This window comes from Anguilla rostrata, chromosome 9 (assembly GCF_018555375.3).
Source record: "Anguilla rostrata isolate EN2019 chromosome 9, ASM1855537v3, whole genome shotgun sequence".
Taxonomy (NCBI): domain Eukaryota; kingdom Metazoa; phylum Chordata; class Actinopteri; order Anguilliformes; family Anguillidae; genus Anguilla; species Anguilla rostrata.
In genome coordinates, this window is record NC_057941.1 from 18,225,009 (window position 1) to 18,241,231 (window position 16,223).

At 40.5% G+C, this 16,223-nt stretch overlaps 1 protein-coding gene across 2 annotated transcripts in view; it reads left to right on the top strand.

The window, feature by feature from the left end:
- Nucleotides 1-16,223, top strand: part of LOC135263145 (cGMP-dependent 3',5'-cyclic phosphodiesterase-like) — a 68,247-nt gene that overhangs the window by 35,144 nt on the left and 16,880 nt on the right. For both annotated transcript variants that reach the window (XM_064350811.1, XM_064350812.1), the window contains exons 3-13: nt 2,782-2,871; nt 4,842-4,933; nt 7,550-7,659; nt 8,154-8,209; nt 8,829-8,888; nt 10,327-10,495; nt 10,784-10,836; nt 13,403-13,477; nt 13,622-13,663; nt 14,164-14,232; nt 14,779-14,909. In XM_064350811.1, coding sequence (XP_064206881.1) covers nt 2,782-2,871; nt 4,842-4,933; nt 7,550-7,659; nt 8,154-8,209; nt 8,829-8,888; nt 10,327-10,495; nt 10,784-10,836; nt 13,403-13,477; nt 13,622-13,663; nt 14,164-14,232; nt 14,779-14,909 — 947 coding nt within the window. The remainder of the gene's footprint in view (nt 1-2,781; nt 2,872-4,841; nt 4,934-7,549; nt 7,660-8,153; nt 8,210-8,828; nt 8,889-10,326; nt 10,496-10,783; nt 10,837-13,402; nt 13,478-13,621; nt 13,664-14,163; nt 14,233-14,778; nt 14,910-16,223) is intronic.

The window sequence follows — 16,223 nt, forward strand, 5'->3', positions numbered from 1 at the left end:
TTTGTGCTTGATAAAGAAGTTGATGACAGTTGGATTATCTGTGTGATTGGCTCTCTCTCTCAGTGTTGATGTGCATAAATGTTGGTACAGAGATGTGAAGAAAGCTTTCGGTTCTGAGCCGGCTCAGCTGGTCAGAAACCCAAACACAGTGCTTTTCCTGTCAAGTGTCTGGAAAAATATGAGAGCTTTCCCTTTGATCCTGTGGATGTCTCACTGAAGCTCATAGGGTATTCCAAGTGCACTTTTCAAAGCCATTCAATTAATGTGTGCATGTGTTCGTATGCATGTATTACTAAACAAACAATGAACATGCTGTATACTAGCTGGAGTGCATGTTGTAGGATGCAAAAATGTAAATCCATAGAGGGGAAAAAGCATTTGAGCAGATTTGCTATTTTCAGAATGCTTTATATGGTCAGACACCATCATCATGTCCGGTTTAAAAGCGTGAGAGCTGAGGACGCCAAACTCCCGCTAGTTATTACAGGATTGCATTTTATCTGTGGTAAACTTAGTACTCCACTGCATTAGGTTATGCTACCAGATAAATCAAAAAGAACTATAGTTGGCAGAAAAACAGCATACCAATTTAGCTGATCAGTCAACAGAAGCTATGAGAAGTCATGCCATTACAGTCAACATGAATTGGCTACTATGATCTGGCCAAAATTATGGGCATTAATATGGAGTTGCTCCATCCTTTTTCTGCTGTAACAACCTCCACTCTGCTGGGAAGGCTTTTTACTAGATGTTGGTGCATTGGTGCTGGAATTTCAGCCAGAAGAGCATTAGTGAGGTCAGGCACTGATTTGGCGATTAGGCCTGGCTCGCAGATGGCTTTCAGAATTAATCCCAAAGGTGTTGGATGGGGTTGAGGTCATGGCTCTGTACAGGGCAGTCAAGTTCTTTCACTGTTCTCAACAAAAACATTTCTATATGGACCTCACTGTGTACCTGGGTTCATTGTCATGCCTGAACAGGAAAGGGATTCCCCAAACTGCTGGGGGAGCACAGAATTGTCTAGAATGTGATTGTATGGTGTAGCATTAAGATTTGCCTTTACTGCAACTAAGGGACCTAGCCCAAACCATGAATAACAGCCCCAGACTAAGGGGTGTTCAGATACTTTTGGTCATGTAGTGTATATGGTCAAAGAGTGATTATAAAGATAGCAAAGAAGAAAGAAGGGTCACAGAATTCCATGACATGAAGCTGTGCGTTTTGCCTGATTTAACAGTGGACATGGCTAATAAAGAGCAAAGTTCCAAGATGTCAGAGGAAAGCGATGGGAAGCCTAAGTGAAGCATGGGATGATGCATCCAGCTGATAGTTACTTTCAACGAGGATCAAAAACCTTTACAGATCACTTGGATGCTGAGATTTTCTTCAAGCAGGTGATAAAACCAGCCTTGCTTATCAGAAGGTGGGCCTAAAGGTAGGCAGGCCTGTGCTTGGCAGTTCACCAATAAGACTATGGACTTGACTTTTTTGAATTGGCATGTTAACATGGAATGAATAAGGAATATTAATGAATATTAATTAGTGACTATGTTTGACTGAGTGAGCCATCTACAGAAAGTTTAACGAACAAGTTGGCTGTGTGTGTATTTGCTAATGCTGAATAGATTACAGACTGAATAAGATGGGAGTTTAACAAAAAGAAACAAAACTGCATTATCAATTTTGGGACAATGATAATGGTATTTAAAGTGGTATGGTGTCAGAAATATTTATACTGTAGAGTGAAAATGAAGGCATAGGCTTGTGTTTTTAATTAGGTATTGAAAGAAGTGAGAAGGGTCTGAATAAATCTCATCAGCTAGGCATGAGTGGTTTGGTGAGATGGCTGTGGAATGTGGGTGTGTGTATTTTGTGTGCACGTTTAATGTTGGAGTGTAAAATTGTTTGTAATTGTAATATCTCTGTGCTTGTACACTTGTCTATGCGGGAGCATGAAAGGTGCTGTGTGTGTCTGCATTTGTATATTAATGGATGTTTGTATGCTGGTAGTTGTTTGGGTGTTCATTTATATTGTTTTGTTGGACCAAATTTGATTAACCAAAGAATATAAAGATCATTTAGCCTACCTATAATGTTACTAAATGCAGAATTACCAAAGAAGGGACTGAAGATGCTTATTGCTTATTGTATGCTGTTACAGACCACCAAATGCAAATGTGGCATATCCTGATCAGATATATTGAACTGTATATGTGAATTGAATTATGAAATTTATTTTCTTGGGGATTTCAACATTGACTGATGCTTATGAAATTGTTAACTTAAAAAACTAATAGTTTTCTATTGCAGATGCATGTAATTTGTCACTGGCCATTGAGATGCCCACAAGAATAAAACTCGGAAATGATGGCTCTAAGACTTTAAAATGTATTGATCATATGTTTACTAATGCTGCTGAGTTACAGTGAGCTCCATAATGTTTGGGGAAACAACATATTTTTTCTTGATTTGGCACTGTATTCCACAATTTTAGATTAATAGTAAAAAAAAATCTTGTGATTAAAGTGCACATTTTCAGCTTTTATTTAAGGGTATTGTTATACACTTTAGTTTCACCATGTAGAAATGACTTCGTTTTTATACATAGCCCATGATTTCGGGGCACCATATTGTTTGGGACATATTAATGTTATGTCAAATTTAATTTAACACCATGCTAAAGGGAAATACGTGCTTGACTTGCAACCTAACCCAGTATAAAATACTGATGCCTAGCAGCATGATGTGATGACATTGGTCATTTTTGCACATTTTTCCCAGGATGCCCTGCTCAAGCTGGCCTCTGCGACGGAGAGCGGTTCTTTGCGAGACGCTATCAAAGATGCGCTTCAGGCTGTGCTTTCCAAAGTGGTATGACTCTCTTGTAATGATTCACATTTTCCTCTGGTGTTTACTACTAATATACTGATCAGTGTGCTTTGAAGTGAGTGTTTGTTTGTGTCATAGGGACTCAGCGAACTGATGAATGGCTGTAGCCCTCATCTACTCTTATTATAATCAGCCAACTTGGCTGTTGCTATTCCCTACACTGTGGGATGAATTACAAGTGGTTCAGAATTCAGCAGCCAAACTCCTCACCAACAAGTGACTTTTGCTGGCTCCTTGACAAACACTGTTCCACCAAAATCCAATCTTCACAGTGTAGACAACAGATTTTGTTTCTTGGATGACACCCAGACTCTGGAACTTGTTCCCTCTTGCCATCCTGCTTTATAAGCCACCTCTTCAGGCTGGCCTATGTAATCTCCCCCCACGCACACATACATTTTTCTTTTCACCCACCTGCCCTCTTCTGTTCAATCTCAACTTTATTTCTGGCTGTCTTTGTGAATTCCCCTTTTGCAACATTGTAAAGCACCTGTTGGTCCTTTAAAAAATACTATATAAGTTGAATGTATTATTATTATTATTATTATTATTATTATTATTATTATTATTATTATTATTATTACCCCTTCGATAATGGTCCACGCCCCCACCATCTATATACAGAATTTTTATTTAGCCTGTGAAATACTTTTATGTTCCATTTGGCTGTTAAACAAGAGTTTACAAAAGTGATCTCCCTTCTGTTGCGCCAGAAAGTTTTTTTCTGGTATATTTCAGCACTCAATAGCGTAATTTAAGTCAATGATTGGCTGGCGATTTCACATCCTTTGTTTCCACCAGGTTAAACTGGGTGCTGATGCAGTGGAATCCACAAAAACCTGCAGACACTGCAGATTCCCATGACTGGAGTTAAATCACCCAAATGATTAATTCCTCCAGATTTTATGTCATTGCAAGAATGACTCTGCGCATGACTCCTGGTAGTTTGCTTCTTGTCAATGAGAGTGGGATGCAGCTAAGTGAGTCAGTTAGGGGAGAGTTCTTGTCAAATTAAAGTAGCCTCACAAGATCCACCGTTCCCGCACTGTCTCACAGCACACCCACTCACAGCCTAACACCTCCGGCACCCACAACCCCTCAGCTGGAGGGTGGCTACATCCTTCTGTGCAGTGCCTTTAAACTCCACCCTGCTGATGACCCAGTCAGTGTATGACACCTTTGACAGTGTGCTGGAGTGCTGGAGCCGTCCATTACGTCTGTTTCTTATTGGTTGGACAGCTGAAAATGGCTGACTCAGCACAAAAACAGCCGCTCCTGTGGTAAAACATTTGCACATGTAAATACCATGACATAAAGGCTGATTATCTGTACTTTTTCTCGTATTCATTGTTTCATCTCAAATCCAGATGTCTTAAGTGTGTAGCAAAAATAACTCTCTGCTTGGTTTATTCATGTTTTTTGTTGCTGATGTCATTTAATTTAATTCACTTAATCTAAAACCTGAATGCATATACTTTATACAGTGCATTTACCAAATGCTTTGACATATGCTGTTTCACATAACTCATTTCCATAAAGTGACTGGGGGATTTTGCAAAGGTAATATTTGAAGCATTTATTCCTTTATTTTAAGGACTTATCTGTTTAAACATTTAGAAAAAACATGTTGCAATAATTATTTTTTATTATTAAAAAATGCAATAATAATATGTGAGATAATAGTAGTGTGATTGCCTAAGGCAACCACACTAATACTAATACTAATAATAATAATAATATTATTATACATGTACATGTGCAGACTGTAAATAGGATATAATATGTTCCATTTACTTTGGTGGTGTACCACTTTTGTCAGGTAGTGATTTAAATGTATTTTTATCAATGTTAGAAACTAATAATACTTTAAAATGTAAATGTGAATATACTTGTAAATAGCCTGTCTTCTAAAGAGGAACTTTACTCGTCTCTCTTTACTGTCCTTCTCTCAGGAAGATGTTTTTATCTACCTTCTGAATGTGGAAAGTGGTCATCTGCTGTGTGAGTCCCTGCACCATGAGCTGCTTACTGAAGAAAAAGTCAGGTAAGGGGCGTGATCATGCTAATGGTGCATTCTTGGTCCCTGTTATGGTTAAAATAAATAATTTCAGTGTAATTATCAAGCTTAATTACATATTTGATCAGAAAGGCCACTGCTTACCTGAACACTCACCACGCTGAGATTAACACTCCTGAATACTTATCTACCTGAAAAGGTATAAACCTGAAACCGTAACAATTGAAACATTTACATAGGTAAAATAGATGCAAAGGTTCATAATTTGGTGCAACATTAGCTTTGCTACTTGGATGCATGAAATGGTAGTTATATGTAACATTACATTACTTATATGTGTCAATTTATACAATATCCATTTGGACCATTGATCATTTTGTAGTTAAATCTTCCCTCCCTTTGCCTTTGCAATCAGTATTTGGTACTGATTGCATTGGCAACCTTGGCCAAGGTAGCTGAATTAGTAGTTAACATGTGCTTGTTTTCCTTCTTGTATGAATGCACAGATACACAACCCCTACAGGCCTCTCCCTCCCCTTGTCTGTCTTTGCCCCTCCTCCAGTCTCTCTGTCTCCCTTTCCTTTGCCTAGCATTGCCTAGTCCTTTCTTTTTCTTTTCTTACACACCATTCGTACTTGTGCTGTCCTTCCTAAAAATACACAGGGCCCATTTATTTTTCCTTTCACTGAATACAGCAGTCTGCATGTCTAAATAGCCTCCTCCATTATCTTTGGCCATTCCCATGGCTGTATCAGGGACAGAGTCACAGCCATACAGCATGTCTCAATGAATGTAGTGTGTTGCTGAAGGTGAAAGATGGGCAGCAGTTAGCTTTATACTCGCTCCATAATTCATAAACAATAACACTGCTGTAAGCTGCTGTATAGCATGCAGTTGAATGCTGTCCAGAAATATGATCTGCTCTGTGCCTTTGGGCTATGACAGTGTTACTAGTGTTTTGTGTGTTTTATTTTTCAGATGATGAACCATCAGTGTGATTTGTGCCTGATGACTTTGTTCAATTAATCATATTCATTTAAACTTCTGCACTGTGATTTCCTTTGTTCTGTAACATAAAATGCTGTTTGTGGTGTATTTTAGGACTATCACAGAGAAAGTTCTGATAATACATGTCTAGTGTTCTAAATTTGACTGTAAGAAGGGTATTGGCACAGAGAGGGGGATGGGTGATGTTAAGCGATGGAGGATCTTTAGACACTGTGACTGTGTAGTGTGTACTCAATGCGACATCCTGAGATTCTGACGTCTTAAAGTTCTGATCCTGAAGTTCTATTATTCCAGGATTCCTTTGTCCTCAAGCATTGATCTCCCGAAGTTCTGATATCCTAAGACTCTGACATCCTGAGGTCTAGCATTTTAAGGATATTATTAACCCCTCCCCCCTCAGGTTTGTTATCTCATGCTGAAACGATGTACTGAGTAAAAAATACACCCTTATTTAGTGGAAATGATAAGTCAATAATAATTAGTGTTAACATTTTTGTCCCATCTGGTGAAAAAATGTTCATGTTTTCACTGGGCCATTACTTAACTGCTCATGGTGTCATTTGGGTCATTGCTATTTTCATACCTCACCGTTAGTGTATATTTGTTTTTCTGCCCTTCATGTATGGATGAATAGGCTGGAGTGAAGTGTTATGATATCATCTTCATTGTAAACAGAGACAAAGGTTGTGCAATTTGAGTTGCCCACTGCTGGGAAGGTGGTTACATTATTGGTGGACCTCCTCCATTGTCTGAAGGATCTTGTTTACTGAACTCTTCTAAGTACATTTGAAAGGCAAAGACTGCATAACAAATAATACAAAGACGCCACCCATACAGAAATGAGGCATGGAGAGCCAGGTTGCTGCATATTACTCTCTGCATATTACTTGCAGTTCATGTCAGCGAGTAGCTGTAAACCCTGTTTGCTCATTGTCCTTCTGTTTGAAGCACTACGTATCCATTCTCGTGTGTCGTACTACACCTTGTGTTGGCATTGTTATTTACTCAACTTGAGAAAACAATAAGGAAAGCTGACTGAAACAAAAATGAAACCGAGGTGTGAAAAACATTTTTGCAGATGGAAATAAAAACAAAAGCAAGAATATGGGGGGAAAACTGAAACTTAACTGAAACTACTGTAGGGCTACATTGCGTCGTTCAAAACCATTTAGTTCAAAAACTAAAATAAAATAAAATATACCATCGATTATTTTGGATTTATTTTCTCATCCTGTCCTGATTGTGTTTGAGAGCATATATTGATATGAATAAAATGGTCCTTTCTCTGTTGAGTCTGATTATGTGATACTGAGGCTGGACCCTCTTCAACCCCTGTTGTTCTTAGTGCAGTAGCATAAAGCACCACCATTACAGCGAGTTCAGTTGCAAACTGGGAGAAAATGTTTAAGTCCTCTTTGGGAATATTCTGAGTGTCATGTGCATATAAAATTAACAAACACACTAAAAACCAACCAAAACAAAACTAAATTAGACAGTGGGCTTGAAAACAAAACTATATGAATCTTGGTGGAAAACTGTAGTCTCTAAATATAAAGCTGAAAACTGTAATTTATATAGTTTTGTTTCTAAATCACTCTTTCTCTCTTTCTCTCTCTCCCTCTGTCTCTCTCTCAGAGATGTTATCACGCTGCAGCAGAGGGTTCAGTGTGATGGTCTGTCTCCATTAAAGCTGCAGGATGGGGAGGGGAGTAGCCTGGCATCACCTCTGCCACCTGACAAACAAGGTTACTGTCTGTTTCTGTGTTCAGTTGCCTGTGTGCATGCCAATGCACATTAAAATGCCCGTGTTGGTGCCCGACAGAGAGGGTTTAGAGTGAAATTAATGCCACTCACTTTGAGGGTGCATTAGAGACAGCAAGAAGGAGAATGAGGAAGAAGATGAAGAAGAGGGGGAGGATGAATGGTGCCATTAAGTATAAAGATGGGGTGAAACATACCGTTGCATGCAGGTATATTTTTTACCCTTAACCCAGCATGGAATACTGTGTGAATTCTTAATGATTTTGAGCCTTCCTCCTCTGTACTGCTGAATTCTAGTTCTGGGGAGCTCCACTTTCTGCAGTATAGAATGTTTGGCAGGGCTTTGGGCGAGTTGATCAGTCCCAAAGCTGACAAGTTTTTTTAAAACCCTCTATGGAGTCCAGAATGAACATATTTACATTACATTTCCTTTTGGATTTAATTCCTCCAAACTCACCTGGTATTCCTCTCTTCCCAGTGCTGATTATTCCACTCATGGACCAGGACCAAAGCAAAGTCATTGCCCTGCTTTTGGTAAGCATACAGGTCTATTCTGCTTTTGGTAAGCATACAGGTCTATTCTGCTTTTGATAAGCATACAGGTCTGTTCTGCTTTTGGTAAGCATACAGGTCTATTCTGCTTTTGATAAGCATACAGGTCTATCCTTTACCACTTTGAGAGCCACCATGCCTTCCCTACAAGGGACAGTGTGAATCCCTTGGCAACTGAGGGACCAAACCAAAGCCTCTAATGTCACACTACATCTGCCACTAGAAACCCATGTGGTGCAGTGAGATGTAAGGCACTGAAGGAAACTGGAATGGAAATTATGAGATGAAATTCTGTCAGTTCAACCCCTCCTCCAGGGATCCCTTTTTGGTAGATTGTGTCTGTGGCTGGTACTAATGGGGCTGAGAGAGAGAGATAGAGTGAGATAGTGAGAGAGAGAGAGCAAGAGAGAGAGAGAGAGAGAGAGAAAGACGACATCTTACTCAGAAGTGCCTCATGATTCAATAAAGGATGGGTTTCTATGACAACACAGAGCCAGAGCAAAACAGAGTTGAAGATTGACATTTCTGCTGAAGACTTGTGGTCCCATGATAATACTCAGAGATAAGTACACTTATACTTTCTTTTTTCTGTGGCTCACAGGTGTGCTGCAAACATCTGACTGAAGTAGAGGAGCAAAAACTGGACATCCTGGAGAAACATGTAATGAGAGCAGTCCTTCTTCATTATTGTAAATGCATTCATGGCAAAATACATGGCTAACCTGAAACATGTTCTCCTTCTAAAATGCTTAGACAGTGTTATTGTGAAGAAAAGATATCACATTGTGTATTATCACAGTAAATGATATTGGGCTGCGTACATCTGCTGCATGTTCTCAGCTATGTAACACTTCTTAGGAAGTGGCCAGTGAATGATCTCATGCTTTCTTCACAGTATTTTAGTCGCAAGCAGGCAGCCATGCAGAGTTTCTCCAAATTGTGATGCAGCAGCAAATGATTGTCCAAGACCTAATAATTATCAGATTACTTTCTGTGTCCTCACTTCTCTATTAATAGAGTGCCCATAACAAGTGCGCCCTCGACAGAAACAGGATGCATCTCTTTTTTGTATAGAATACTGGTTCACACATATATTTATTTATTCCACAGAGATAAAAAGGCTTAAAGGTGAGGTAAATTGTGGTGGTGTACAGAGCCTTGGACTCTGATCCTAAGGGTTTATTCTGTTCCCATATGTGACACCTCTTTATTAATTCACCGTTGTAAAATATCCACCTGGGTCACAGATGCAAAGGAAACAGGCAAGCAATGAGGCACTGCTAAACGAATACCAGTGCAATTTGTTGATTTACTAGTTCAAACGGTGGAATGACTCCATCCCTAGAGTTTCAATATTTATGATTCAATTTCAGTGATGTACAGCCGATAAACAAGCAGTGGAAATGCTAACATAAAGTATTGTAATAGGGTGTTGTGCCACCATTTGTGGGCAGTACGGCCTGTTATGCACTGTGTCCTGGAGTCTAGCACCGTCTGGAGTGCTGCAAGAGGAATACGATGGCATTCTTACATAAAATAAGCCAATCAACCTTTGCTTAGTTGATGGACAGGGCATTGTATAAAAAGTGCTGTTATTGTTACATATACCCTGAGAATCTACACTTTAACCGCATAGGCATTGTCAAATTTGTCCAAAGCATCATGGAGCACATTGTATATATATCTCACTTAGGGATTATGTGAATATTTGATCTATGCCAGTGGTGTCAAACTCGTTGCCATGGAGGGCCGTGTGTATGCAGGTTTTCATTCCAGCCTCAGATCTTGATTATATAATTAGTTAAATTATTTGCTGAATTAGGGATGCAGGATTGTGCACAATGGTGACCCGACGTCTATGGTGACCCGCATTGTCTAGATAAAAATGTTCTTATATTCTGTGCTTCAATGCAGTTAAACGCATATGGCTGAATGAGTAATTGGACTCAATTAAGGCAGCATTAATTGGTTGGAATGAAAACCTGCATACACACGGCCCTCCATGGCAACGAGTTTGACACCACTGATCTATGCCATTCTTTCCTGCTGCGACCTTTAAGTTGGGCCATTCTGAACTGTGATGTCTGTGTTTGTACCAGGTCACTGTGGCCTGCAGGAGGGTCCAGCAGTTGCAGAGGGGTGCTCAGACTCCACTCAGATCTCCCGGCCCATTCGTCAGGCAGTCCAAGAATTCCCTGACCACACCAGAGACAATCAAGCCTGATGGGAACTACAGCGAACTTGACTGCAAGATCCTGCAGCTGTGCGGTATGGCAGTATGGCAATTATTTTAATGGGCTAATCATGAAGCCATTTGTTTGCAACAGTCAATATTGTGGCATGTAGTGTTGATGGTTAATGTGTAGTGCCACCGTCTATGGTGCTGACATCTGCATACTAAAGACAATGTTCTGTCTAAATTCAGCAAACGATGATGCTATTTTAATTTGATTTAATTAACAACAGCAATAATATCTAATATATGCGTGTCAGTGGGCTACATTCATAACAAATACTCAGTTCTGATAAGTGGTAATGACCATTTGTTTTCCCCAGGAGAGCTGTATGACCTGGATGCTTCCTCACTCCAGCTAAAAGTCATCCACTATGTAAGTGCTTCATCTCTACAGAAAAAGAGATAGAGAATGAGAGAGTTAGGAAAGGAGAGAAGCCCATATCCCTACCAGTAGCTCCATATGAAACGCCATATTGTAGACAGACATGCTCGTTGTGACAGGCGGTTTGGAACTGTAACATTTCCATCCTTTTTTGGTACCATTTTTGTACTGTTGGCTCCTTTTGCCACTATGCCATTTTTCTTCTTTTGTTAATTGTAATAGTAAATAATCTTAATAACTGCTGCTTATATGTACATACAGTATATTTATATATACTGTATGTATATTCCTGTTTTACATTGTAGAATAGTTGCTTTATATAACATACTGCTGCTTTGTCCAAAGAGAGATAAAGTAGTTAAAGACAGACAGTAAACACCCAGCTCTTTGATGGAGTCCCAGGGTGCAGGGTCTGATTGACAGCTGCTAATGTGGTGCTGTTTCATCCCCCATCTGCCCCAGCACTCCAGATTTTCTCACCCTCATGATACCGCACATCTCCCCTGTGTGCAGATGGATTATTGAAGACATTTTCCAATATAAGCAGTCTATTAGATTATCAAGTCACTGATAATAATGCCATGGTAGTGTAAGACTCTTAGATGTGCTGTGAAAGTTACAGATGAATATTCTGTGCTGTTCTGTCGGAAGTCGGATGCTTTTGGGCTGAATCCAGTTGCCACACTGTAGAATTTTATAATAGGTAGCCAAGAGCATGTTCAACACATTGCTCTTCAACAACTATGTTAGCGCTTTTCATTCTGAGATGAGATTGGAGCAGGCAATGCAAACTGTGAGCATTGATGCAAACTCAAGAATCTGCTGAAGTCTGTGGTAATGATAAACTTTAATTTTGTAAAGACTAATGACTTTAGGATGTACATTGATTGTACCCTAGCTGAGGCGAAACAATCCAGTAAAACTGTGACAATACTTTGAGAATGTTGTAGGGATCTGCACAGTCAAATATGTTGGTTTTGATTTATCGTAAGAGCTGTTCCTTTGAGATCATATTTGCTTTAGCAGCATGGAGAGCGTATTAGTGTGTCACAGTGTGATAGGCTTCTATTCTCTGAGTGGGTCAGTGATTTTCCAGCAGTCAGCATCTGTGCGATCCTTTCCTATTGATTTTTCTCCCCTAAAAACATGAGAAGACTCTAATGGAAAGCCCTGGGCACGGGCAATTTACTGCTGTCCTGCTGAGCTCCGATCCATCCCATTTCAGCTGCCAGTTTGGCGTTTCTTGGCAAAGGCTTTTAACACCAATTGCCTCCTCTTGCATGTTCCCCGCCTCTGTTTCTCTCTTGTTGTGGTCTGGAGGGAAAGCAGTGGTGTATGAAGAGGGGCGCTCTCCAGAGGGAGGGAACTGTTGATGCTGTGCTTTCTGTTCATTTGAACTAATGACCTGCAGGGAACTGACATATGAGTACATCTCTCCCTGGGATCTCCCAGTCATCTGATATTGTGGTTTGTGTGCCTGTAAATCGCTGAAGCTCACTGTGAGATGATTGCTAAAGCTTGACTGCCCTGCACAGGCTAAACAATGGCATCTAGGACAATAGCTGCACTAGGGTGGCCTCCAAAATTATATATTAGATGACTGATTGAGCTATATAAACCATGCTATCTGGTTCACAGCCTTCCAAGACCAGGGTTGCACCATTCTGGACTGTCATTGCGGCCCCCCCCCCACCCCCCACCCCCCTTCCCCCTATAGACAGTCCAGTCTCCGCAGGTTTTCCCAGAGTCACTCTCTGGGGAGGAGCACAGTACATATGGTATAGGCCATTGAGTTCTGTTCAGACTAATGATGTCTGCTCAGCTCTGCAGATAAGATGCAAGCCTGCCTGCTGCTCCCTGCTCCAGCTGTGTGAGCTGGCTCCCGCTCCTCTGCTTTTTCATCTGACGAGGACCAATTGCAGTTATGACCGTCCCATCACCCATTATATTACCCGAAGCTACCCCATAATAGCAAAACCCAAACATGTTTTCTCATCCTGAGCAGGCCTTTTTGAGAGTACCTTGAGCAAAAAGAACATTAGGATGAATCATCAAAGCTCAGAATTCCCTTTTGTGCAGGATTTAGAAAAGGGCATGTTTGTGTTTGATGGTTTCAGTGTGGCATCACGACTAGCCCTTTTCCCTGTAGGTTTTTAAGAACATCATTAAATCATTTTTAAAAAAAACTCTTCTTTTTCGTATCGTCCCCCCTGTGTGTGTACCTGGAGGTGGTGTTTGTTTTCAGACAGCAGAACCCATGGTGTAACCATGACTCATGTTAGTTCAAGTGAATTTCCCACAGCTTGGCTACAGAGACTGCCAATCTTGCTCACCGTGGAACCCATTGCCTGTTTTCTGTTTACAATGATAAGGAGTTGGCCATTGCTGAAGGCAGACAGGATGTTTAAACTTATCAGTGAATCTTTGAATCGAGTATTTCAATTAAATTTGATTATGCAAGGGATTGATGGATTGACTGATTAATTAATTGAATAAGAAATCTCTTGGTCTATTTAATAATTGATTAATTAATTTAATAAATAATTGATCTCCACAGCTGCAACAGGAGACACAATCACTTTGCTGTTGTCTGCTGCTTGTGTCCGAGGACAACCAACAGCTCTTCTGTCAGGTACTGTAGCCATATGATAAAAATAAAACCAATTTTCAGTCACCCCAGGTTTCACTAATGACAGTGCTTTTTTGTCTCTCCTCATACTAATGGTAAAATATGAAATGTAACATATTCAGTGTCTTGATTTCTTTGTTTTTCCAGGTAGTGGGAGACAAGGTGCTGGAGGAAGAAATCTGCTTTCCTGTAAGTTGCCTCAGGTTGGAGCCAAGTGTTGAGATGTTCGCTCAAATGTAAACATCTTTTAATTTGTTTGAATGAGATGCGATTCACCAGCTTAACTTCCTCCACAGTGTGAGCACACTAGGACTGTCCTGTAATGTGCAGCCTTCCTGTGGTTTGGAATAGGGCAGTCACTGCCGTTTATGATGTGTTAATGGCTGATAATGGGCTACTGCCCCTGTCAGTCACTTGTGGATGACTTGTAATTGCATGGGTAGCTGGTTGCCCTGGCTGGGAGCCATGATGAGATTACTCTCTGTCAGCAGCTGCAAGCTAGGGGGCAGGTCGTGTGAGAACACAGTGGGATCGCTGATGGGTGACAGTTTTTTGTCAGTCTTTGACCTTCTTTGTCTCCCTTTCACAGCTGAGGACAGACAGACTGTGCAAAGTCAGAATGATGGGTGATTTCAAGAATGGAGACAATTTCACAGAGTACACTCTTTCATTTGTGTTGTGTTCACCAGTTAACATTTGGCCACCTCGGGCAGGCAGTGGAGAAGAAGAAATCCATCACTTTACAAGAAGTCAGTCCAGTAAGTCCATAAAAGCCAGTGCATCTCAAGATCTGTCTCCCTTTTCCTCTGGATTCCTTTTGTTCTTTCCCTCCAACTCCCCCACCCATTTCTCTGGCGCAAGTTACAGAGGGGAAAATTTAATTTAAATACAGTAATTGCTTCATTTAAACAGGTCTTCAGTTCAAAAGCAGGTCTGTGGTGGTGTAGTTGGGAAAGTAACATTCCTGTAACTGGTATAGGGAACAGAGTAAAATGACAATACCAACGATCAGAGGTGCTTATGAAGAAAAGCACTCCAACAACCCAAGGAAACAATCTTGCAATAATGTAGAGGATATTGTGGGGAATAACTTTATGATTAACTTAAAATTATATTAATAATTGAACATATCTAATGTTGCTGTTCCTAGTAAAAGAAAATATTTTCAGACATTGTTCACAGTAGACAGATATAAGCATACTGCAATGTTGCAACTTTAGTGCACAGGGCCTGCTGTGAACCCTCACTCTTATATCATCTTGTGTCCCAACCTCTTATATCATCTTTGTCTTCTTTTATGATAGGAGGAGCACCAGCAGCTGAACAGCATGCTGGGATTTGAGGCGAGCTTGATGCTGTGCGTGCCCGTCGTGAGCCAAGCCACCTCCCTGGTCGTGGCCCTCGCCTGTGCATTCAACAAGAGGGGTGGAGAGAAGTGAGTGAGGGAAGAGGAGGTGTCTTTCTCACACACTCACTTCCCTTCAGGCTACTGCCAATGAAGCTTGATGCAGTTGATGTAGAACTCATTATTGGGATGCGTAGTGCAGCAATGAGTGGATGGTTCCCGTGTGTGCAGTCCTGCCACTTGGGGGGGTGGGGGTGAGGGGGGGTGGAAGGGGGTTGAATGTGGCAGTTTGACAGAGCCTCACGCCAGGCAGGGATTTTTTTTCCTTTAAAAGTAGACTCTGGGATGTACACCAGACACATGCAAACAAAGCAAAGATTGTATAGAGAGCAGCGGCAACGGAAACTTGCACCCATTTCACAGTGCTCCTTTGTCTGTCTGACAGCACATCACCATTCAAGTGCGAATCTTTACTTCCCTCCTTTGATATAACGTCTTGAGCATCCACACACATTACCGGAAGTAACCAAAGCTGGCTGTGTGGCAGGTGATAGCAAACTTCTGCATAGACAAAGCAAAATAAAATATAGCTAGTTTTATGTATTTTGTAGTATCTCACAGAAGATAATACAGACGTTATTCAGGAGAGATATCAGCTCAACTGAAGAGGTAACTATTTTCTTTTCTGGTAAAAGTTTTATATCAGCATGATTTTAGGATTTTAACAAAGAATATATTCTACATCTAGCTAGCTTGCAATAATAAACATCATCATTTTCATTTATACAGTATGAAAAAGTATGGGAACAGTTGAGTGAAATTTGTTATTTTTGCTATATACTTATGGAATTTTGATTTGAGGTCAAAAAAATGTATGTGAGACAAGAGTAAAACAGCTTTTATTTCATGGTATGGCATTTACTGCTGTGCTCAGTGACCCCCCCCCTTTCTAAGCTGTGCAAAAGTAAGTTAACAAATCAAGTCTACAACCCATTGACATCACCAATCATTTGCAATCGTCTTTGGAGATGCCTTTCCAGGTCTTCACTTTAAGTTTCGCTTTGCTTCTGGGTGTTTCTGTCTTCAGTCTCCTCTTCAGCAAGTTAAATGCATGCTCGATTGGATTTAAATCAGGTGACTGACCTCGCCAGTCCAAGACTGCACTTTCACATTGATGAATGTATTCATCCTACTGCTGCCATAGTCCATTACCATCATCAATAAAGACGAATAAGCCTGCTCTAGAAGCAGCCATACATGCCCAAACCATGAAACAACATCCTCCATTTTTTACAGATTGGGCTTCGGATCATGAACTGTTCCTCCCTTTCTTCACAGTTTTGGCTTCTTTAGGCCTTATCTGTCCATAAAACTGTTCCAGATCTCTTCTGGCCTTTTAATTCT